Source organism: Pseudopodoces humilis, chromosome 5 (assembly GCF_049639895.1).
Source record: "Pseudopodoces humilis isolate 2021_Gansu_Grassland_sample_001 chromosome 5, ASM4963989v1, whole genome shotgun sequence".
Taxonomy (NCBI): domain Eukaryota; kingdom Metazoa; phylum Chordata; class Aves; order Passeriformes; family Paridae; genus Pseudopodoces; species Pseudopodoces humilis.
The window spans coordinates 35717387-35743660 of record NC_142204.1 but is presented as its reverse complement, the minus strand read 5'-3'; the positions used below and the strand labels follow the sequence as shown (position 1 = coordinate 35743660).

Sequence of the window (26274 nt, the reverse complement as noted above, 5' to 3'; positions counted from 1 at the left end):
CTGCAGAAACTTTATTGGAGAAGAATGTCAGTAAGTTAATTAGTTAATAATCCATTGTAAACTGTACATGTCAGAAACTACAAAGTATTATTGTATAAAATCAGTGATAACATTTGGCTTTCACAAGTGCTGGCATGCCATGTCCTAAGAGCTTAATGCAGTGTGTGATTAAGTAATTATTCATTAATTTATAAATATTGACTAATTATTAAAAATCTGAGGGATGAAACAGAAATGAAGCAGTACTTTTAAAAGTTATAGGCCTATCTCAATGGCAAGATTAGCATAAAAACATTCAAATTTTAATATTTATGTTTATTGTGCTTCATTTTTTGTTATCTTTAAGAAGTAGTTAATTAATACATGCAGGAATAGTTTACATTTTTTTCAAGTAAGCTTAGCTGAAGAGATTCATAATCTTATGCATTTCCAGATCTATTACATAATTCATTTGTAGGGCTCTAAACCATCCACTGAGACTTCAAAGAAAGTCTTATCTGACAGCAAATTTTGCCCAAAGATTACAAGTTCTTAAAATAATTTTATAATTCCTTTTATGAAAGAGACAGTAAAAATAAAGTAATATGTTACACTGACTGATGGATTGAGGAAGTTCCCTAAATTGTTCTTGATGTAAGCATATTCCTGGTTGGTGGCTGGAGAACAAAGTGAATTGCAAGGTAGTTGGGGAATAATGCTGTCATGGCTTTTGCTTACCTCTAGTCTCCTTCCCTATTAGCTTAGAAAGATGTATTTTTTGGTTGCTATATCTAAACATTTTAAAATGGAGAGCTGAGATTTAGAAAGTTATTTGTCAATAAATAAGCTGGAGAATTTTCCACATTGCAGTTTTATGTTTTGGCAAATGGCACCCTGCAGAGAGATGTGGTAAAGTACAGGGATAAATTCAGTGTTTTTTCTACTGAGCACTTGGTCTAAGATAAATAAGTATCTGCTGTATCTGGAAATTATCACAATGGCCTGTCTACCAAGTGAGGCAATGGGATTAATGGGAGAAAAGTTCATATAACTTTGTAATTAAGAGATGTAGTAAAATGTTTGTACACAGGAAGGCTGAATGAAGGTTGTGTGATTAGCCTCAGTACCACTGCACTGTGCCACTACCAGTGACCCATCCTGCCTGGAGGGGTGTGGCACCGCATGTGAAGTTAGTTTGGTGGGGCTCATTGGGTGAACATTTTTCAGCCCCTGACATAACCTTTTCTGCTCCCAGCTAGAAAGAGGACTGACAGTGCCTGTCCAGTTCTGACAGTCTTGTGTCTGGTCCCTGGTGCTGGAGCTGAGTGGCTGTGCACTGCTTCCCTGGCACACGGGCTATGCCATGCCCAGAAGGGCTCCTGAGGCCAGCCACGCACCCTGGGAGCCTGGATGGGGACACAGAGGGTCCACATCTGCCTACAGCTTACCATGGAGACAAGTCACTGCCTGCAGGTGGTGGGGTATGAAAGGGCAGGTGGGGAAGTTATTCATGGATTTGAAATATCAGGGAGAGATTCAGACTTGTTCTTTATGGTAGGAAAAGAGCCTGTTCTCTTGATTCCAAGACAATCACCAAGAGAACTTTGGGATCACAGGGCCAAATCACAGAATCACAGAATAGTCTGAGTTGGAAGGGACCCAGAAGGATCATCTAGTCCAGCTCTTAAACTCAGTTTATATAGGGATTGGATCAAAGACCTTGGCATTTTTATCACTGTGATCTGACCAAGTGAGCTAAAAATCATCATCCTTCCTGTTAATTCAAAACATAGCAATGGAGAGTACATTTTAGTATAAATTCAGGATATAAAACCAATTAATGTGAAAAGAGCGTGATTGCCCTTCTCTTTTGAAATTCTCTATTGTCAATACCTCCCTGTGAGGACTTTCTAACAACCACAGCTTAACCAGGCATGTTGGGCAGGCTGGGACAGCCACATGGCACTGTCAGTGCACACCAACACAGGAGTCTGTAGGCAGTGCTGGAGCTCTGGGGCAGCCCCAGCAGCACACCAGCTCTGAGACCCCATCAGCATCCACACCAGATCAGGCTCTGCTGCAGGCAGGCACCAGCACACTCATAAAACCCCTCCAAGCGGCCATATGTTACTGCAGCTGGCAGACCCTGGGAGTAAGCACAGCAGTCTTATCTTTCGTTTCCATGCTGACAAGGTGATAGGTGTTTAATATTTGGGACAGTTCCGTGCTCCGACAGACAGACCATTCCTCTTGTCTCCTCTTTGAGTGGTGTTCTAGGTGGGGATGGGAGTGGTACCTCTTGATGTGGAACATGTCTTTCTAGGAATTCATCAGTGCTTTAATATGGGAAACCACCATTAATTTAGGCTACTGATTTTTTTCTGAGTTGTTCTGTGTTTCTGAGAGTTATCTAAGAAGAAATGTACCTTTCCTTTGAAATTTCCAAGAATTTTCTCCTGTGTATCTTCAAAAACTGTAAACTGAAGCAATGAAAGGCAAGAAATACACACTGAGGCTTCTGTTAACATCTGTTTATTCATACAGGAAATATGTGAACAGCTTGTAATTCTTAGGGTGGCATTTTTAAAGGTTATTTGTCTGTCAAGGTTTCTCAGGTAGAGACTTGAGATGAACATATTTTCACACTGACTAAAGCAGTTTATTTTTATACAGCAATTTTATTATTTGTATATTTCTATATAATGTTTTGTGAAATTAATTTCCCCTAGATAAAAATTTGTATCTAAAAGATTATAATTAAATTCAGCTATTTCTTTGTTCATCTTTCCGTTATTTCTGGGACTAATATCTTTTTCTTTGTGAGAAAAGACATACATTTAAGCATAAGTCTTCTTTTTCTCTGGATAATGAATTTAAAAATAGCATTCAAAATTGCTGAACTTAGTTCAGATACAATATGGATTTGCTTTATAAATAAATTACGCCTCCATTAATAGGTTTTCTTGAGAATATTGTGAAACAGTGTTTTACAGCTTTTTTTAATTCTATACTAGCCTCTGAATCTCACAGAGGCGCAAACAGGATAGCTTTCTAAAGAGAAAGAAATTAAATATTTCCTTTTATGAATCGTCTTACCAGACAAATTCTGTTGTTTTATGATCTTAAATTATATTTTCTTAATTTAGAGCAGAAATTGCAAGACTGAAGGTCCTTTTGCAAGTCTGCTTTTAGCTTCCTGCATAGGGAGTAACAGTGATATGGAAGAAATAGTTTTTCATCCTTACCTTTCTGGGGGAAAAATAGGATTTGACCATGAGCTAGATCTGTTACTGTAGCATCCCATTCAGGTGAAGCTGTGTCTTGAAACCTGTGGCACTGTGAACTGGGCAGAGGCTTCTGTGTCTCCAGTTTAATTCACCAGGATGTTTGCTGCCATGGCAGCCAGCAGCATTCACTGCAGTAGCAGAGAAGAGTCATATATCTGGGAATGCAGGTTGAATACTAAAATGTAAGGAGGCTTGTGCTTCAGTGGTTAATTTTGGCTCTTTATTGAGCTCTGACGTGGAGGCTGTACTTGCAGTTCTGTGTCAGCCCATCTAAAGTGAAGAGCTGTGCACTAGGATCAGTCATGAGCTGGTGAGAGGGAGGGAAAAGCCCGAGACAGTACTTGCGCCTACTTTGGATTTCAGAAGGCAGCAGCTGTAGAAAGAGATGCAGGCCCACTGCTCCGATGAGACTGCTGATTGGATGGAGAGGGGAGAACACAGTTGGCTTTTGGGATTACTTCTGTGCTGGAGCAGAGTGTTTGATCAACTCTCTTCTGCTTGAGAGAAATCTAAGTGAAAATGACTGTAAGTACTGCAGATTAATGTGACGGACGAGAAGTGGCTTAGCAGAGACAGCAGCGTAATTTTAAAGAAGATGACTGTGCCTGTCTCGTCCCTTACAGTAGGTAGAGTGCATGTGTGAGCTGTGCTTTCACTGCGAGTGCAAGTATGCGCTGCTACCTGGGGCGTGCAGCGTGCCGCGATGCAGGGAGCGCCACCCGGACCTTCCAGGGGAATTGAGCCGCTGTCCATCTCAGAAATAGGAAACCTGACTGAGGTGAAGCAGCAGCCGGAACGATGCAGCGATCTGCTGAATTGTCAGTGTTTAAAGGCACGGAGGTTAGAAGAGGGTGTGTTCGTCTTCAGAAGCAGAAGTCTCTAACCAATCTCACGCTCATCAGTGAAGGGGAGAAGAGGCGATACTCATACAGGGAGAACTGGTTTGGAAACGCCTCCAAGTCCAGCCAGAGTTACCAACAGAGGGATGCAGAAGCTGGGTGCAGAGGCTCCCTGTCCAAGGCATTCTCGCAGTCAGTGCACTCCCTATGCCACTCCAGCTTCACCACACCCCAAGCATTTCAGGGGATACCACCAGCTGGAAGCAGGACGTCTAGGAGGTCAGGAGACCCATGTACAGATGAAGGCTTTCAGACTGACAATGAGGAGAGCAAAAAGTCCGATGATGAAAATGCATCCTGCGCATCCCATTTCCCCAGCAGGACCTGGGCAGAGGAGGAGGAGGAAGGGTGCTTGCGTGAGGGAACTGCACATCTGGATGAAGATGTCATAATAACAATGCTGGGTGACCTAGAACAGGTCCTTTATACTGATATTTTAGGTAAGTTAACTTTGGCTCGACATCAGGAAGGGCAGGAGGAGACCCAAGTGTTAGCACATATCTGCACAGAGCACATTTTTGACCTTGACAATGATTTCCCAAGACAGAACTGGGTTTTTTTGCAGTAGTATGCAAAAATAGGGTCTAGCCATTTCTTCTTTGTTTGCTTACTATTACCTCTCAAGACTGTGAAATGAAGACAGAGGTCTAAATTGCTTTTGATGGGTGCAGGGGCAGCAACAGCCTGTGAATAACTGAACATAGTTTGCTTAGCTTTTTGAAAAATAAGGTGAAATATTTAAGTGCTACTAGTTTATTATTAAATAATTCTATTTTAATGACATTTTTTTCTCATTAATTTGAAACTGATATCTCAAATCCAGGTTTTGAGTGGGATTAAACATATCTTGGCCTTCTTGAAAACTGTCCCTCCAGTATTTCTTCCCCCTTCTCTAGCCCTCCTGCAGACAACTGCACCCCTACATGTGGAATTGTGAGTGCAAGGGTTTCTGTTTAGATTAAATAGCCAGTTTTGCTATATCTGTGCATGCCAGTGAGTATTTGAAGTCCACAGCCATAGATGCTTCAAAGGCTTCTGTGTTACTGGCTTTACTTTTCATCTCTCAGCCCTTTACAAGAGTGCTCAAAGTGTTCATTTCCAAAGCTTTGTTCTTCATCCAGTTAAATGGTTGAAGTAGCTGCTTGCTTTTCGAAGGTTATGTGCCATGTGTCCAGCCTGGAGCCCCTTGCTGGTATATACGTTAGCCCTGATTGTGTTAAATATTAAGGACAAAATTTTTGCTGTGTATGTAGTGGAAAAAGCTGTCATCTCAAAGCAAGAAAGAAACAAGAATTCTCTTTGTATGCATAACTTTTATTATTAAACTGTACCAGTAGGTTAAAAGCGCTTCTGCTAGAGATAAAAAGCTTCCTAGCACAGGAGACTGAGCTCTAACCTGCCTCTGCTCCTCTTCAGCTGTTTGTCACTGACAAATCCATGCTCTCTTGTAAGCCTCAGTTTCCCTGCTTGCAGAGTAAAACTAGCACTTTCCTTTCTGAGTTAATATCTAATAGTGGACAATTCTCTGGGGAAATGTTTATTATTTGTAAATCCTTTTGTGCAAATCAGGCAATTGATGGAATTGCTTAATGGATGGAATTACTCTCTCATTTGCTTTGGGCTGTGATTACATGTGCAGAAGAACAAAAATTACTATGAACAGTATTATTGAATGTGAAATTATGGGTGAGCTTCAGAAATGTGAATGTAAAAGTCTGACCTAGGTATCTAGTGGTTCCTGTAAAATGTCTGGTTTGATTTTCTGTGAATGTATCTCACACAGTGGAAGAAATCAATGTGTTTTCCAGAAATTTACTGAGAGAATAATGATTCACTGTTCATAGGCAAAATTTTTGAATATTCATGTTTAATATAAATGAAGAAGCTACAAATGGTTGGAGCAAATGGCCTGTCTTGCAAGAGGAACAGAATTTTGGCAGGAAGTTTCAGGTTAGCCTGGTTTTGATTTTATCCCAGTTTCCCCATGCGTGAAACAGGATGGACTTTTCTTACTGTACAAACCAGAATCACTTGAGATAACAGGACAGGGAGCTTTTCTGATATGTTAGGTGCAGCAAATATGGCCAAGACTCTTAGATGGCAGTGTGTCATATTATAAGAAACACAGTACCCAGAGGAGTCTGAGATCCCTTTGAACCCAATGCTGGTGCAATAAGCACCATAGTGTCTCCACCAGCAGGCATAGTGTAGCTAGCTTTCAGAAAAATAAACATATTCATTATCCCTATGGTCCTCTTTAGAGAAGGAGGCTTGATGTGGATGGGGAGTCAGTGCTGTCGTGAAAACGTCGGATCTTGTACTCAGTACAGAAAATTTCTTCCCTGTCATGTTAAACTATTTACACTTTCTGACTTGGTCATCATGGTACAGCAGGATTCCAGTGATACAGCCTTTAGAGAATGATGGAAAGAAAAAAGAACAATTCCTTTTAAACAACTCTAACAGTTAGTGCGAGAATTTTTGAAATAGTACTATATAGTACATTAATAAAATAAAACTTCAGTTTTACCTTTTTTTTTTTGTTAAAACTGGTGGAAATGTTTTGAAATTATCCTCTGTGTCACTGAGAGATCAGAAGAGATGAGGTTTCAAGATTTTCACCTCTGCAGGAAAGAATAACACTAATTTTATGGTATAATTTTTCTGAAAGTGAAGTATTCTTCACTGTGAAAATATATTTTGTCAGCTTGCCATATATGTACCTTTTTATTTAATGTATTGCAGTTATACCTCAAGGCTTTGTTATGCCATTTGCTGTGCAATACATATTAAAAAAGACAGTTGCTGTCATTTTCACTGCAAGAATTTGCAATGTTAACATACAGCAAAGGACAACTGACAAGGAAGGACTGATAAACAAGGAAGGAAAAGGACAAGGTCACCGTAAAATATGAATTGTATTCAGTTCCTCAAATAAATATAAAGTCAAAGTATTGCTTTGCCTTTAATTCTGCCTGCATAGACCACTGAATTTGTCTTTCTGTGTAAATAGAAAATTTTCTTATACCAACAAGCTACTCTTTCACCTCTGGTTCAAGGCAGGGCAGGTAACATTTCCTGGATCTTCCCTAAATAAGTATTATGGCAGGAATGTAACATGCTCCAGGAAGTCAATTTGAATGCATTTGGCAGAGCAGGGAAGGCAAAGGGCAGTGACAGTGAGGAACTGAGTGCACCATAGACAACTGGCTGGAGTCAGGCATGGACAGTGTGCCTGGAAATTATCTGGGCTTTAAAAAGCAGTCTCAGTGTAACAGGATGTAAATGTCTTCAGCTTAGCCTGGCCATGAGCCTGTTTACCTTGCAGGAATCTCCAGGATTGTACAGAAACTTCTGCAAAGAGTTGGTGGGATCCATTGATTGCCAGTGCTTAATCGAACATGTCTAGCTTGAAACCCAGGAACAGCTGTAATTTCAGTGACTGTGAACATTCATGTCCTGCAAGGCACTTCATGTAAAAATGTACACAGGTAGTTTATTTTATGGAACTAAATACTGTGAACAAGCGTGGCCTTGGGGTGTGGCTTGAGAAGAGAGGTTGGCAGCAGGGCAGGGCCTGCATCCCCACTTCTTGTTTCCATCCTGCCCCGGGGTTGATCCTGCTGTCAGTTCCACGGTGCCAAACCAGACATTTATAGGCATTGGCATCATTAAAACACTGAAGAATTTTTTGTGAGTGATACAAGGGGAAAACAAAATTTCTCAAAGGACTGTTTGGCTGCAGCAAAGAGGACAGAAGACACAACCAGGGCAGAGCATATGGGAAAACCTCAAAATGGCATTGCTGTGAAAGCTGGTTTGACATTAAGCCATGACTGCAGGTTATGTTAGCTAGTTCAATGCATCATTTGCCTATTGAGGAAGAATTAAAGCTTATATGGAATATATATGAAATAATTTATTTCCATTTCATGTCAGGAGTTGAGATTTTTCTTAGCAGCCTGCATACCATTTGGGCAATAGGACCTGGCTGCAGAAGGTCTGTGAGATATGATGTGAAATTTGTAATTGATAGAGTCGAAAAGGAATTATTTGCACTTAAAAGTTCAGCATTTTACATGTAACTCCAATACTTATGCTTCTTGCCACCCTTCATTACAAGCAACAGATACAGGACGTGATCAGAAGTAGAACACTAGCCTTGAACAAATCAGAGATTTTTGTCACAGAATTTCTTTTGAAATTCTCTTACTGTTCAAAAGTAAAATGAATTAAACTTCCTTGATCTATGGATTTGCTAGAAAACCTGTATTTCTATTTCATTGTGTATGACCACTGGAGGCTCTTTGAGGTTCATTATGTCTCCCTTTCGTAACATCTCTTCTTTTTAAAATCTATTTAAAATTTATTTTTAATTGTATAAAGTAAAAATTGTTCAGGATGTTCCAGCTGAAGTTCTGAAAGCTTCAATATTTGAGATATGAGACTAGCTTTTCACAATGGCTCCTGAAGGCTGTTGAAACTTGTAATTGTAGAAATGATGCATGTGCTTATATTTGCATCCCAAGAAGTTTTTTTTTTTTTATTTTAACCCAAATGAATAATATCCCTCTTCAGGAAAGCATTACAGTCCAGGAAAGTTGCTTAATTAAGTGCCTTACTTAAGGAGTACTTTGAAATAGCCTGGGTGTTAAGTGAATACTGAAGAATTGTTCTAAGAGTCATCCCAGTTTTTCCAGACACAAGTTTACTTTAGTGGCTTTTTTTCCTACAGAGTTACATAAAATGTCAAGGACTAAAAAGGGACTTTGTAATGTATCAAGTGGTCTGAGGCTGCCTCATGCCTTGATTACAGAGGAAAAAAATCCCAGCACTGTAAATCAGAGTTTCATGAATAGATTTGGGCCTTTACAGAGATACTTCAGTGGGTTTTTCTACATACCACGTTATTTATAAGTGTATGATTTTTATTAATGGAAAGATGAAGTTTTATTTTGTAAAATATTAAAGGGACAGCCCTATTTACAGTCATATGTGTGCATTTTCACCTGTGGATACACATGTGTACTTTATTCAACCTCATAAGCTCACACGATAAAGTTTTTGCTGTTTTTACTCATTTCTTCCAGGGGAAGACCCTGAAACAAGAAGAATGAGAACTGTCAAGAACATTGCAGACCTGAGGCAGAATTTGGAAGAAACCATGTCCAGCCTTAGAGGGACCCAGATAAGCCACAGGTATATTGGTTTTGTGTAGACTACTAAAATTATGTACCATGGGAGAGTTTTAATGAGAGACTTGCAAGGGAAAATTAGCTATGACACTAAACTGCCTTAGCAACTTGCATGTGACTTTAATATACTATACTATACTATACTATACTATACTATACTATACTATACTATACTATCTTATACAGTCATTCACAAAGACAGTTATGATTTCATATACATTTACTTAGGAGCCGATAAAATTTATTTTAGGTAATTTTAAAAGTAGATGTTGGGGATGAGATCAAATGCAAGGAAAAATGCAAATGTAAAAATAAATATGTCAGTGGTGGGAAAAAGACACATTGGTGCAGTGTTATAGTTTTGAGCTCTCCACGTGTTGTTTTTTTCCTCTCTTTCCCTTTTCTTCCCACATGAGCTCCCTTTTAATTTTTTTACGGATAAACCACCACCTTCTGATTGGTCCCTAGGGTTTCTGCTAATTTTGTAACACGCAAAACATGTCTTAAGCATTGCATTCATCTGATTATTTTCAATCACACTAAGTCACACACTCATATGGTGGATTTTCCACCAAAATAGATTTCCCACAGCACCTTCAATCATATGCACAGATTAGTGTAGCCTCTAGGGTCAATATTCTCTTGTTCTAATTTTGGTTAAGATACCAGGTGTTTGGCAGCATTCCCAAAGTAGAGGTTATAGAATCATGGAATTATAAAATTGTTTATGTTGGAAAAGACCTATAAGATCACCAAGTCCAACCATTAGCCCAGCATTGCCAAATCCAATAAGAAATAATAAATAAATCCTGTCCCAAAGTGCCACATCTACAAGTCTTGTAGATACTTCCAGTAGTGGTGACTCCACCTCTTCCCTTGACAGCCTGTTCCAGTCCTTGATGACTCTATCCATGCAGAAACTTCTCCTCATATCTAATCTAAACCTCCCCTTGAGGCCATTTTCTCTTGTCCTATCACCTGCTGTCTAGGGGAAGAGGCCAACCCATCTGACTGCAACCTCCTTTCAGGTAGTTGTAGAGTGTGATAAGGTCTTCCTGAGCCTCCTTCTCTCCAGACCACTCCCTCAGCCACTCCTCACTTGTGCTCCAGGCTCTTCACCAGATTTGTTGCGCTTCTCTGGACATGTTCCAGCCCCTCAGTGTCTTTCTTGTACCCAGGAGCACAGAACTGGAAGCAGAATTTGAGGTGTGGCCTCACCAGTGCTGAGTAAAGGGGGATAACAATTTCCCTGCTCCTGCTGGCCACACCATTGCTGAGCCAGGCCAGGATGCCATTGGCCTTCTGGGCCACCTGGGCACTGCTGGCTCATGTTCAGCCACTGTCACCAGCACCCCCAGCTCCTTTATCCCTTGGGCAGTTTCCAGGCACTGTGTCCCCAGCCCGTAGCACTGCATGGGGTTGTTGTGACCCAAGTGCAGGACCCAGCACTTGGCCTTGTTGAACCTCATCCAGTTGGCCTCGGTCCATTGATCCAGCCTGTCCAGATCCCTCTGCAGGGCCTTCCTGACCTCCAGCAGATCAACACTCCTGCCCAACTTTCTGTTACCAGCAAAGTGACTGAGGGGACACTCAATCCCCTCATCCAGGTCATTCATAAAGATATTAAACAGTACTGGTCTCAGTACTGAGGGCATATACAAGCACATGTATGCATATGGTGCACATGCACACAGAGAATTTTTAAAAACAAATACACCTTCCCCCAGCCTTCACTTTTCTTGATTTCTCAGGAACATAGAAAGCACAGTTCACTGACTTCTCCATTCCATTTGGCAGCACACTGGAGACAACTTTTGACAGCACTGTGACAACTGAGGTGAATGGCAGAAGCATACCAAGCTTATCCAGCCGATCGACCCCTGTGACTTGGAGGCTGGGGCAGGCCAGTCCTCGCCTGCAGGCAGGAGATGCTCCATCCTTGGGTGCTGGTTATCCTCGCAGCAGTGCAAGTCGCTTCATACACACAGACCCTTCTCGATTCATGTACACCACCCCGCTTCGCCGAGCAGCTGTCTCTCGCCTTGGAAATATCTCACAGATTGACATGAGTGAGAAGGGAAGTGGTGATTTGGACATATCCTCTGAAGCTGATGTTGGTGGCTACATGAGTGATGGAGACATTCTTGGGAAAAGCCTGAGGACTGATGACATCAACAGTGGGTAAGCAGCGCTTTTTCCCCATTTGAACAATGCATGATTAGTAGGTGTAGAAGAATTTTTCTAAAAGATTTTGGCACACAAGTAGGAGTTGCATTATAGTTGCAATATTTAAATATAAATATACATATAAAAAAACAAATCTGCTAGTGATACTATCAGTTTTCTTCAAATTCTGTTCTCCTTTAATATCAAAATGACCTTGCAGTGAACTTTGAGTTCCAGTATTACTTACTGGAAATTTTTGGTAGTCCTGTGAACCATCATTTTGTATTGCTTCCTCTGGAATGAGTCTTCTTTTGGTATTTTTATTTGGTATATTTATTTGGTTTTGTTTGAGAAGGTAGGTTTGGCATTGGGTACAGCTGTTGAAAAGCAGTTGACAACACTGACCTTCTCTGTTTCCACTTCAGATATTGTCTAGCATAGTCATTGTAATGGGCCTTTATTACAAATTTTCACCTGTGCATATAATTTGAGCAGCAGCAATATCTTTTCATAAAATACTAGACCAGTTACTCTCTTAGGATATCCAGGAGGAAAAATCACAATTTTTATTTTTCTTTACTCAATCAATTGGGGTACTCCAATTTGAGGTACTTTGAGGTACTGCATTCCCTGTGTTTCAAATCCAACAATTCTTGTATCAGTCTAGGAACACAAGTCACTTGAGTCCTGTGTATGTGAGACCTCTTAGAACATCATTAAAAAAGAACAGCCATGTTACAATTTTACTCATACTTAAATTACTATTCAGTGCTGCCATTGGCATCTCAAGGCTGTTTACTGACTGGTGTGTAATGCTATGTTGACCATAGAGTACCTGGTCATGTCACACCACACTGCTTCACTCCATAATTTTATAATTCTTGCTGTCAATGTAATCTCTTAGTTTGAAGTATAGCTGTGATTAGAGAATAGTGGGTGATGACAGTGAGTATGATACATTTCCTAAAGGCAATTCAAAGTCTGTGATCAAAGCTCTCTCTAGAACAGTGTCTTATCTCAAGCACCATCCAAAGATAGATCTCTAGAAAAAGCATCATTTTAAAAAAAGCATATTCCTGTATCTCCATGGTCTACTTTTTCAGTGATCTGTGTATGGAGTGCTGTTGACAGCATTGTCCACATCACAGCATTAATGACTGTCAAGTAGGATGCCATATTTATATGTGCTAGAGAAGAAAAAATACATATGGAAAATACGATAATTTAATGTCTGTGGACCTCTTATCTTAAAGGAAATATTAATGCTGCCTTTGACAGATGCCTGGTTTTATTTAAAATAGAAAAAGAGAATCTTTTGCAGTGCCTCATGAGTTGTATTAATTAGCTTATCACATTAAAGGGTGAATATAGTCATCTTATGTGACTTTTCTTTGCATCTGTAATAAGGATAACTCAATAGATAGTAAGTTGCTCTGTGCTTGGTTAACATTTTTAGGTGTGGTAAATGTTAAAAACAAGTTGATAAGCTCTGAAATTTCAAGATTCACTGAGGCATGTAGAGCCTTATCTCCTCCATGCTTCTTCCATTATCAGTTTAATTGCTTTAAACACTTGGGGAAAAGAATGCAGCAGTAATTAGAAATTAGTGTGAGGAAGGCCTGTTGCACTTGTTAAGTCTCTCCTTACTTATACAGGAAAAAAATGTGTATAGTCTGGATTGCATTCAAGCACAGCTAAATTTAATATGCAATTCTAGAGCTATGGAGTCTACCGGATAATTCAAGGCTAGCTAAATAATCTGTAAAAAAGTTCTGAATTTTGTCTTTAATAAAAAGTTGAATAGAATATATAAACATTACTGTAAATTTACCTTTGAAAACAAATATGAAATTACCTTCTCCAAACTCCAGATACCAAGGCTTCAGAAATATTTTGCCGAACTGCCAGCCAAGTCTTACCCATGCATTAAATGCCACAGAGTTATGTTGAAAATAATCAAAGGAACCCTTTGTGTTTTAATGCACTTGGGGTTGCCATCAACCATACTGCTGCCCAGGACATGATGCCTTCTCAAACTGGAACTGCCACACAGGGCTCCGCTACTGCAGCTTTGCTCCCAAGGTCTGCACCTGTTCAGCCACCCCAAACCACGTGGATGGAGGCTGAGGCAGGTGATCCCAGACTGCTGTATTGGCCCTCAGGTCTCTGTCACAGGTGATTCCTGTGGGAGAGGGCCAACAGAATAGCTGGAGTAGCAGTGGTGTGGGTGCGTGCCTTGGTTTGTGCCTGGGATTCTGTGTAGTTACTGAAGTTAAATGTTTGTGTGCCTGCACACAAAAGGTGGGTCTGTGTGGCACCATTTCATGGCCCAGGGAGAGCTTGAGTTAAAGACTGAATTGTGATTAAACTCTGGGATATCACTTTAGCCATCAACCTAACGTTGGGACTACACCTATTTCAATGAGTCTCTCTTTTACTTTGAGTAGGTTCAATGAGGTACAGAAATTTTTTTCTGAATATGTATGTTTCTGTGTTCAGTGCCATATATGTGCAGGGTCCTTCACAAATAAATTTATGCTGACTTTTTACATTAAAGTTATCAGAAAATACAAAAGGGAAACAGAAAGAACAAGAGCTAAAGAGGGAAGACAGTTTAACAAAAGGTCCTTTGGGAACATAATGGAGAGGTCTTAGGGGTAAGACGGGCTTGTGATACTGCTCTATAAGTGCAAAGACCTTTCAGAGAGACAACCAAACTGTAGGTAGGCATTCCAGAAATTATTGCTGTTACTTTTAATTCATAAACTTTTAGTGGTTCTCTGGTGAGTAAACAGCACTATAATCACTGTTTCATTCATTAGACATTCATTATAATATTATAATTTGAGGTGGTGAGAATCAAGTAAAAGGAACATGCATAAAAAATATTCTTAAATATCATTCTAAGGTCTTCAGTGGATATCTCTCTCATATCTGAATAACTGTATTCCAGCAGGGACTATGAATTTGGGATCCTAATCTCTTTTTCTCATTTGGATAAATGCTACTATTTTTTTTTATTATTATTATTATTTTTTTTTAGCTGGAGTGATGTTTCTTGCATCTGGTACTATGTTTTAGAAAAACCACAGTATTTAAAATGTGCTTTTAAACATACTTGAGGGCTTCAGTCTAAAAATATTTTAGTAAAAGAGGCTGGCCTGTAAGCCATCACAGAAAAAAGCAAATGATCCCAGAAAACAGGCAGATACTCAATCTCCCTATGCAGGGCACATGGAGTGGGAATATTTAGTATAAGTCTACCATCTAATAAGACAACCTGTACGTTAAACACTTGAATTTCACAGACCATTAACTTTAGAGTGAAACGTTGCCATATGGCTGATTTCCCACTGATTGACCACAAATTTATTTTCAGGTACATGACAGATGGAGGACTCAACCTATATACAAGAAGTCTGAACCGAATACCAGACCTTGCTGCCTCTCGAGACGTCATCCAGAGAGGGGTTCATGATGTAACTGTGGATGCTGACAGGTAACAGTGCTTTGCTAAGTAAAAACCTATCTGAGCTCTATAAATATTTTACATCCTTCATACTTGCTCAAATATCACATAAGGAAGAGGAAGCAAGCTTCTGAGGCTGTGAGGTTTCTGAGCACCCAAAATAGGAGATACCACAAGTGGGGGAAAAAGGCAAAATTCTCACATGGGAAGGAGACTGAGGAAGAACTTTTTCTTGTAGACATAAGAGAAAATATTAAGAAGCCTAGACCTTATTTGCAGCATGAAATGGGACATGATTTTTACAGGTTGCCTTATCCGTTGATGAGCAAAGGGTAAATTCACATGGTCTCTAGGCAGCAGCTTGTGTGTGCCTGGTGACATAGTTAAAAACATGCATTTGGATTTGGCTGGAACTTGAACTATGGTCTCGTCCATCTGTTTTGCCCTTTCAAGTATCAGAAGAAGGCAGTACCAGCAAGTAGTTGGAAGTGAAAATTTGAGTTCTATCCCATTGTTTATACAGTTTGAAAAACAAACAACTCCATCCTGCCCTTACATATGAGTGTGAGCATTAAAACATGCTCCCACTAGTAAGTCTGTTTCTTTTCCCTAAGCTTAAAGTAGATTCATATTGGTGGCTTGCATCCACATCTGAGAAATAAAAATTCATAACCCAGCTTTTGCAGAGCTTGGAGCTGTCAGCTCTGAGGTTTTGGTCAGACTATCATAGAGATAAGGAACAGCTGTGAAATTTGGCAGTCTAAAACATTATGGGGTCGATTTGAGTGCCCTCATTTTAAAATCAAGTTTCTTTTAGGAAAAGAAAAAGCATTGAATAACAAAGGGGGAAAAGATTCATGGGGTGGTTCTGGTTTTATAAACCTGGCAAATGAGTTGAAGTTTTAGGAGATTTACCGAGGTATGATTTTTATTTTTTACATTTTCTGATGAAAATATGCATGTAACATAAGCTGGAGTAGTCTGCACTGGTCAAACAGTGCAAGCAATGCAGCAGGATACAGGACATAATTTTAATCTAGGAAATCAGTTACTTAAAAAAGAAGGTTGATTTAGCTGACATCAGAGCATTTGTTGACCTTGCAGAAAAACCCTATTTTTGACAGAAATTCAAATGAACATAGATAGGTTCTTTGGAATGCAAGCATTGACGTGATGCAAAGACCAGAGAAAGTGTGCAGTAGGCGTTTAAGAAAATAATTTGGATAGAACTCAGGCAGTAACAGAAGGAGAAAATGAGAAATGAGATGTGGGCAGGGGGGACTTTTCTGGAGCTCTGTATGTGAGAACAGGAGCCTTATGCTCAAAGTGAGAGAGAGGGTGGAAAATTTAGAGGCTGGCAGTCATGTAATTAGAGAATGTCACTAGTGCCCACGTTTTTGTATGTCTTTTTTCCCTTGGGACTGAAGTCATTAGAGCTCTTCATACCATGCAATATTCACACCCAGGCTTCAAAACACACAGATTTCCCCTAGGGAAGAAAAAAAAAAAAAAAAAAAAGAATATCCAAAATAAGCAATTCTTTTACTTTTCCTTAGTATCCCTCAAGCTCTAGATGCCACTCAAACACTGGATGCTTATTTGTCTTAATGTAGATATTTGTTTGTTCTGTACAGTGTGCAGGTACACGCGTATTTTGCAGTCTATCATCTACAAATGTGAAGTAGAACTTACTTCAAGTAATGACTTCTAAAGGAAGAAAGCTGGATTCCTATGTTCTTCTAGAGCCTCTAAATGAGGTTTCATGGAACATAACATTAATAATATATATAATAAAAGTTAATATTTACTTAAAGGATTTTCATAATGCACAGGCATGAGGTACTTAAATTATGGCTGTTCAGACAATACTGGCATTCCCTGACCTTTCAATATTTTATTTTTATAAACTTAATCATTCTTTGTGGACATAGCATGGAGGATTTGTTACATGTAAGTGTATGTTACTCCTTGAAAAAGCAAAAGTTGCTTAGGAAGTGTAAAATGTAAATATTTATATGAATTCTGATGATAATAAAACACATGCTTACCAATATTGGTAGCCAAAAAACCTAAGGTAGGTAGAAAAAAAAATGTTTATGGTGATCTTCAAGAATATGTGCCACATTTATGAAGTGAAATCAGGAAGAAAAAGAAATAGGAATTTGCTAAGACTTTGGCTAGGTACATTTCGATCCTTAACAACAGTGTGGGTATGTAAGATTTTATCTGATCTCACATAACCTTTTTCAACTTTTTTTGTCTACTCTGAACAAAAAATTATAGGGTTTATGTCACAGCTTCAAGATAAGAAGCTTGACACTTGCCACTTCTGCGAAAGAGGATTATTCTCCTCATTGTCATCCCTGTAGATGTGTGAAGGACATGCATTTTCTCTGTGGGATCATTACTATAAACCTTTTACATAATTGGCATGATCTGCCCTTGCCTTTCTGTTGTAAAGGACTCTTCTGGCATCTCCTTTCAGGCAGAAAATAAATGATATTCCACAAATATCTGATTTACATTAGCAAGCAGGAGAGAAGTTTTGGTGTTCTACCCATTACTAGAGGCAGCAACTTCTGCTGACAGCAATCACATGTTCATGGAAACTCAACCTGGGTTTTCTCTGACAACTTAAGTTGTAGCTTCTGCTTATATTTTAAAACTTTTTCTCTTTGTGAGCTGGCAGTACAATATTCTTTAGGGATATGGGCTGATATCTCTAAGGGGAATTCTCTTTCTGGTAAATTTATACTTTCAGACTGATTCTCATTTCCTGGATCATGTAAAAAGACAAGCAAGTCCCCAGTGTAGTGGCACTAAATTGGTTCAGATAGCACCTGTATTTCCACATCTTGCCAAAAGCAAAGGATTGAAATGCTGGAAACCTAGCCTGAGAGAGCTCATCCCCATAATAACATTAAATTAGTCTTTGAACAACAACATAAAAGTTAAATTCACAAAGTAAGCCAAGGTTTAAGTGTTACTTGCATACTGCTCTATAAACCACATTGGTGTAGAAAGTAGTACAGCAAACTTGATTGTTCTGGAAAAGGAATTATAAAGGCTGAAAGGACACTGGCAGCATCAGAGGTCAGCAGTTGTTTCATTGGGTGTTTTTTGGGGGGGGATTTCTTTGGTTTTTGTTTGGTTGGTTTTTTGTTTCGTTTTGTTTGTTTGTTTTAATTTGGAATATTTTTTCTTTAAATAAATGCCTATTCCTTCCAATTTACCTTGCTTCAGTTAGCACAAGAAATTAATCAGAGAGGAAGATGGATTTTCTGCATTAGATATAACATGAGATATGGCTAAGAGAGTTCTCAGTGGTATTACATTACATTTCATTTATTGTCCTGTCTACTTCCTCTATGCTCTAGCATTTTCCTCTTGGGACTTGTAGAGGGAGTATTTGAGGAACATTCTTGGAGTTTAGAGCCTTTTTTAAAGTAAGATGAGCCAAAAGAGATTAGATATACGCACACAAAATGAATTATGTTCTTCGGAAGAATAAGGTTTGTTGCAATGTCAGTTGTAATGTTTCCAAACCAGCCCGTGATGTTCTTGAAAACTGTTAAGGAAGTTTAAAGTAAGCCCTATTAGAATGGAATATAGCTCCACTGAGTTCAAACTCTGTCCTTCCACTCCCTGTACCTGCAGAATTTAGTGCAGTGTGTCATAAGCCACGACTTTCTACACCTTCATCAGTCAGCATAGGTTGCACTACTACTTTCCCCTCACATCCATTGAATGCAGTACTCTTTCTTTTTTACCTTTTCTTTGGATGAAACCCAAAGCTTTAAAGTTTATGCTGCTTAGTGTGCTTCTATCATGACCCACTTCAGCTGCTTTGCTGTTGCATTGAATCTGAGGCCCCATAATGCAGAGTTCTTATGCATAAGGAGTCCCCCAAATGCTTCCACCATCTGCCACATGTGCAGAAGATTTGGCAGTTATCTCAGAATACCTCAGGCTGGCCTGTTTGTTTTCAGCCAAACCATAATCACCATAATACATTATTAATTATAATAAAATAATTCCAGATTTTGCCTGTAGTTTATTAGCTAACTTCCTGCATGAACAGCTATAAGTCTTCTTCTGGTGTTTGTCTGAGTAGATGAGCCTTGAGTTGGAATATTGTTATTTTGAAAAAGGAACTTTTCCAGAGTTCAGTAGGCATTGAACTGGGAGCTCTATTTTGGTCATAGGGTTGGTCATATCAGAAAAGGCTGAGACATCACGAGCAGTAACCTGAAATCCAGACAGAATACAATGCCTGTTCTTATACAATTCTAGAAGAAGATTGACATTTCTGCTGTCATTTGGAATTTACCTTTTTGGGATGCTGCTAAATGGAGGGACATACTTTACGTTTTGCCTTTCTAACCAGGTGATCCTGTGTGTTTCATCACTGTACTAATACTTTATTTTCTGCTACGTATCTGCAGTTTGGTGTTGATGTGACCATTTTTCTGCTGAGCTGCAGCTATTACCTGTTCAGTTTGCTGCTTCTGGCTGCAGAGCAGGATTTACTATGGTTCAAGGCAATGTTTATGCCACAGTATATGAACAGTATTCACTGCGTGCACACATTCAGCCCTCTACCCTTTCCTTTGTCTGACATTTCAGGTCTCTCCAACACTGGGTACCTGTGTCCATGGCAATAAAAGCAAATATCCATCCCACAGATATGAAATAATAAATAATAAAACACAGAAACAATTATACCTTCTTCTTGCAGTCTAAGGTTTTCTTGGGCAAAACTGAGTTTTGCTGTAAAACTTCACTGTGTAGGGAGGCTCCTGTCTTTGCATTTGCCTTCACCACTCAGTATGCCTGTGTCTGTTACTCTGTCCACAATGTAAACAGTCATTGTAGACCTTAAAGTCAGCTCATTGTAGGCTTTAAAGTCAGCCTGGTTCATACAGTGTGATCTGCTATCATTTTCTTGATTGTGATTTTATTATATTAGTAAGTTCTTAGGGTATTGGAAAAAAATTAAATATCTATACCTCACTGTTTTTGCAGTTACTATTCAAATACCTACAGAAGCCATAATTATAGAATCACTCTTGTGAAGCAATTTAAAGTGGTTTTACTATTATTGTTCTCTTCTATGCTTTTAATCTTCTCTAATTTCTTTTCACAGCTGTTGCTGTTAACATTTCCCACCATTTACTTTTTTATTATTCTCAAATGATCCTGCATTTTCACAGTCTCTGGTGTAAATCCTTCCTCATCTTGGCATCTGCTAGGCTATCAAGAAAGTTACTAGCTAGAAGTATCTATTTCAATGTGTATCTGGGCTTTTATTGCTTCTGCAAAGTATGGATGCTAAATTTAAGTACCTAAAGCATAAATATGTGTGTATCCGTGCATGAAGGGCAAATAATAGTGTCAAAAGGAGCATTCCTGGAGTTTAGGCTCATTATGTTGTTAAGTGTTCAGAATTCTTTCAGGATGAATTCCTTATTTTCGAAAGCATAATGAGAAATAAATTTTTCAGTAATACAATTTTGTACAGCGTTATTAATTTAGAAAGAATGTTATTTGAATTAGTATGATTTGTTTCTGGTCATCCTTTCAAAAGTCAGGAGTTGGACAACATAAAATAGGCAATGCAACTGGACTTTGATCTAATTTTGTGAAGTTCACCCTTTCTTACTTGCTTTAAACATCTACTGTAATTGCCCACAGAACCACAAACCAAAAAATGGAAACCTTTACCAGCTGTGTGGTTTTAGGTTCAGATACTGTATTAATATCAGTGACATAAACAAACTGCATTGTTAGCATGCTGTCATTAGTATGTTGAACTGTCATGATCCTGCAACATCATGTCTGCAGACACATTTTTTTGCACCCAGTTTACATAAGAAAATCACACAGAAAAGGTAAATGTGAATGGCAGATGTTTACCTTAAAACAAGACCAGGTTGCAAATGGTAAATTAAGTTTTCCCTTTTTAAATTTTTTTTTAAGTGGAAGTATGAGGGACAACTAGTTTCTGTTTAGATTAAAAATAGAAATAAGTATTTAAAGTGTTGCAGGAATACAAGTACATTCTCATGTGATGCTAAATGACCTGAGCATGTAGTTTGCTGTAGGTTCATTGAACCAAAGGCTGGCTCTTTACAGATGACATGTATTATGTTCTCATAAACGTACTTTTTTAAAGTGGATGGTGTGGAGCTAGGTATTAATGACAAGCACTCTGTTGGCATTTCTTCTTATTTAAAAATTTGGTTTAATGCTTTAAAATTATTTGAAGTGAGGCAGGACTTTATCTTTTATTTACAGATTTCTAATACTTCAGGCAAAATGGAGATGGTTTATTTTGATTGCAATCTACTTCTGAAGAGAGTGTCAATGTATTTAATAAAAGCTTTCCAAGACTCAGCTTACAGTTTCAGCAGCAGCAACATTTTGGTCCACCTCTGTACTTCATTGTTAAAGCAAAAACCACTCTACTGCCTCTTTGTGTTAGAATAAAACATGGGTAGTATGATTTAAATCATTAACCAAAATACGCCAGGCTGAAATATAAAATTCAAGAACTTGAATCTCCTATGTGAAGCCTACTTGAGTCCTGAAGTCAAGAAACAAATTAATTTCTTTAAAATGTCTTGATTCGTTTGATGGCTGGAGAAAACAAATATTGTCATTTTATTCTCCTGAATGGCTGTTTTTCAAAAAATCATATTGAAATTTGTTGTAAAAGAGCTGCAGTTGATATTGCAGTTCTAACATTAGCAAACACGTGGTCTTTTAGACAGAAGCCTCATAAAACTGGATATAGAAATACAACTTTTGATGATTTATTATTGGAGATAAAGCAGCTCATGATTGCTAAGCTGTCTTTTGTTCTAAATTGCCTCAGAGATACTTCTTCTTGGTTAATTCATTTTTTAAAGAACTGCTTTTATAATAGTTGCATTCCAGACTGAGGTAGTTACATGCTTGTCAAACTAAACATATGAATTATAAGAACATTCCAATTAACCCTTACATGGAAAGAAATTAATTTGTAACACTATAAAAATCCTTTGCCTTGGATTTATTAGGTATAAGTTTACTTAAAATAAAATATGAATTTGGCAACTTCAGCAGACCTCTAGAACAATGAGAAATAGGTGAAAATGGAGAGCCCCATCATGATGGACTTTTTACATTCATGAGATGTTATGAGAAAGGGATTAAATGAACTGCTGTTTTGTACACCTGCACTTTCTCCTAGTTGACAGGTGGAAAAAATATTCAAGTGAAAGGAGAAATAAATTTAAGTTAAACCAAACATCTAAAGTGCGAGTACACTTTGCTGCTCAGGCTGTAGGGCTACTTAGAGCGCACAAGAGGAAAATGGAAAGGTTTCAACTCTTTCCTTTGCAATGTGCTGCTCTTGGAGCAAAGCAGTGCGACTCTGTCCTGGGCCTCCAGGAAAGCAGCGATGTTCAGTACATTTTGGAATTGAAACAATTCCAAAATTGCAAGGTAACTTTATCATTAGTGGTTAAACATAGCTAGAATCCAGATGAAGACTGGTCATGGGTTATCTATGATTAAATAGAAAAAAGAAGGACATCTCTGAAGCTGTGCAGGTTAAAAAAACATGTGAGCCTTTTATTTTTGACTTTGAACACTGTAGGCTGGCTAAAGACTGTGTTCAAAGGGAGACAGCATGAAGGGAAAGCTGGGAAGAATCCCACGTGGCTGACAACCTGCCAGCCAGTGAACAGAATACCCTGTGCTGCAGGCTGCCTGCTGCGGAGCACGGCACATGTTAACATTTCCTTTGGGGGGAAAAAAAAAATCTCTCCATTTGCTTATATCAATATTTTACTTATAAATCTTAATGATGTCACCTTTGAGTCTTCTTTTGATGGAGAGAGAAAAAGGCAAGCCTTCCTCATCAATCTGTTCTCCAAGTACTGTTGTGGAGGCCTCCTGCCCCTCCTGAGCCCCTTGTGACAATCCCAGCTCCGTGCAGGGAAATGTTTGGTGCAGCAATATGCTAGGAGTTTGTTTTCTTTTGAAGTTACAGCACTAATCTCATCTGTATCTAATTGTTAAAATATTAAGTCTTCAAAGATTTCCTTTGTAAACAAAAGATTGTCATAACAATTTAAGCAGGATCAGATGTGTAAATTTAAAGAGTGGAACCCTCAATGAATTCTATGGAACTTTTTTTTGCAAAAGGATAAAATATACTTATAATTCAAACCTGCTTAGTGGACTGAATAATCTAAAATACATTATAGTAATCTAAAAACATTAATTTACCTAATTAAATTTACCTTCATAAATAAGCTTTAAATCTCTTACCTCTGTGCATTAGCTTTAATTTCTGATGTGCTAAATTTTCGCTTTTGTTCCTTTTGAATGCATTACGCCGTAGTATGTTTCATACTGCAGAATAGAATGTAAAATGGCTGCTAACCCTGTCAACTGCTGTGAATGTAAACTCATAAAAGTAAAAATTGCTTTAGTGCCATTTAAATACATGTGGAGTGTTGGAAATAATTGCATTGCCCTGGGAAGAATAAAAACTGTTAGAACAGGTGTTTGTCATTCCTCAAAGTGTTTTATCTAGAAATAAATCTTATTGATATAAGCTGGTGTCTTTTATGTTTAAATACCCAGCAGTTTTTCATCAGACACTAGGTATGCTGATTTAAAAGTGAAATTAGAATATTTCAAAAGAATAGGGTTTCAACCAGTTTCTGGAAAAGAAACTAGAGTCAGAAAACACTAAGTTATGTATTGCGTATCTTCTGAGAGTTTATTGGTGAACAGATTCATACTGATAGCCAGGACATAAAAGCTGAAATTTTTGTGATTCAAGCTAGAAATGCACACACAATTTTAATAGCATTGTGAACTTCAGGAACAAGGTAAGAAGAAGAAAGGTACTTCATTTTTTAAAATCAATCCCAGATCTTTCTCTAAGATATTTATTTACTGATTTAAATACTAAAGTAGACAAAATAAGTGATCTGCGTCTGAGGTGACTGGAGGACATGTAATGCTTTCTTAGAAACCAGAGATCAGCAAAGGTGTGTAATCTTGATGATTCATGAACCACCAACTGGAAGCCCTTATCTCTGTCGACTGTACCAGGAACATCACTAGACATCTAGCTTTTGGGTTATATTAAGATCAAACATAATTGTTTTAAAGAATATGACAAAAAACAAACCTAATGTGTTGGGTTGTTTGGGGATTTTTTGTTTTGTTTTAATGTTTTTATTTTTTTTTAATTTTAAATAAAATAAATTCTAGTAGAGCCTTGCAGTGAAGTGACAGCCTGTCACCCAGGGATAGTTTCTTAGCAGAAGGAGTTAGCTTTCAAGGGTTTTTTGAATTATTTTCCTAAAATGTATTCTTTCTCTGTACATCAAAGTTATTGAAGGAGAAATCAGCATGGTTTTTTAAGGCTGAAGAATTATTCTTTTTCCTCTTTGAGTTAAAATCATTCCCCTTCATGAAAAGAGTTGACTCAGAATGCCACTTATGACCCAAACCTTCTGATGCATAGTAAATAACTGAATTTGCTCTATTTTACAAGTCTTTTTCCTTTGTTCAGGACAGAAAGAAATTTCTGATCCCTTCTTTTGTACATCTTTCTTTCTAATCATTTAAATTAATGATACCAGCCATACTCCTGAGAAATGGATTAATATTCAGTGGATAAAGGCAATGCAAAGTTACTTAGGAAAAATAATTTTGCGTATTAAAAATAATAGATCTTGACAATGACAATTGCCTTCAAGATAAATTTTGAAACTTGATATCCTAGATTTTCAACAGCTTTCCCTAAACAGCTTAATTTCAATAAAATTTTCCACTTACTTTCTTTTGAAATGCATCTATTGGATTGGAAATGTTGAAAACTTTAAGATGACTGGGCTTGTGTGTATGTGTCTGCTGTCTATTCTGTAAGCCATTGAGTTGTTGAGTAGTGGTGAGCCCCAATAACACTGGATCAATTTCTGCAGCTTTCCAGTAAGAACAGCCTACATCACAGAAAATTTATGATAGATAGTTTAATAATTTTGGATTGCTGCCTTGGTGGTGTTTTGTCAGATTCTTGGACTTACTGCAGCTGTTTGGTCCAAGTCAGAACAAAGGCAATAAATACTGAAGGTAGCTGGTCAGCAATCCCACATGTAATTTTGGTCCTCAGTCTGTAGTGGGTTTGAGTAATGCTTATTGAGGTAACATAACTATTTCTTTGACAAGACCTCCTTTCCTTTAACTAGCCATGACTGTGCTACAAGGGAGAACTGAGTAATGTGGTATTTGCTGTCTTAAAGGTGCAAGGAAATTCTCCTATTCCTACTATCAGTTTCTGAAAAACCTTCTTGTATTAGAATAGCAGTGTTGTGGGTTTTGTTCCTGGTATTTGTAAGGAGAAGCTGGGATAAAAGCCTGAGATAAATTCTAAGAAGACTAATCCAACTTAAGTATCTCACACCTGTTTTTATAGGATTTTTATTTGAAAACCTGAGCCAGGTTTTCAAGAAGTGCCATCTAAAAAGGAAAAATAGGAAAATTTAAGCAAAATAAATAAGAATCTCTTGATTAAAAAAAAATGAGCACTGTAAATAACCTGATATTTCAGGATGGCTTGCACTAGGGAGATTGAAAAGCTATAAATGAAAATAGATTGTCAGAGGACAGTGTTAAATCTTTACATGTTTACTATTCATCTTTTAGGCAAACAGAAATGCTCCTGAGTGAACTTTAAACAATTGAATCTTTCCTAGTTAACTGTCTTCTATTCCACCTTTGAATGTTTTCCCAAAATACTGTTTGTAGAAGCGTGCCATAATGTGGAAATTATGCCAAACATGTTGTCAGGTCTTTCCAAATGGCACATGATTAGATTCAAGAGCTGGATGCTTAAATCTGTAGATTTAGCAAATTACATTCCCTTTTCATTTGACCCTGGAGAATTTCCTGAAGTGAAATTTGTGGATTAATGTACATGTCATAGAAAGCCATATCTATTTAAGGAAACTCAGTTTGACATGAATGTTACTCTTCTTCCCTGTCTTTTTCTATTTCTGATGGGAAGATAAACCCCATTATGTTGAACAGTTATGATTTTAGAAGGTATGGAACAGTATGATGAGCATATTGTGGGTCTCTAATGTATTTAAACAGCCTAACTTTTGCTATATGTATTTTATTTCTCAGTCCCAGTGAAAAAGATGAAACAGCTCCTACACTTCCTCTCCAGTGCATACCCTACATGCAAGCCTGTATTTGCCATTCAGAGC

At 38.1% G+C, this 26274-nt stretch overlaps 1 protein-coding gene across 10 annotated transcripts in view; it reads left to right on the top strand.

Annotated features, from left to right (window-relative positions):
• NAV3 (neuron navigator 3) overlaps positions 1–26274 on the top strand; it is a 508468-nt gene that overhangs the window by 391506 nt on the left and 90688 nt on the right. For 9 of the 10 annotated variants that reach the window (XM_088054865.1, XM_088054867.1, XM_088054866.1 and 6 more), the window contains 3 exons: positions 9256–9364; positions 11158–11541; positions 14906–15025. In XM_088054865.1, the coding sequence (XP_087910991.1) occupies positions 9256–9364; positions 11158–11541; positions 14906–15025 (613 nt within the window). Of the gene's footprint in view, positions 1–4064; positions 4606–9255; positions 9365–11157; positions 11542–14905; positions 15026–26274 lie in introns of those variants that run through there. The other variant, XM_088054870.1, reaches the window with a different exon arrangement.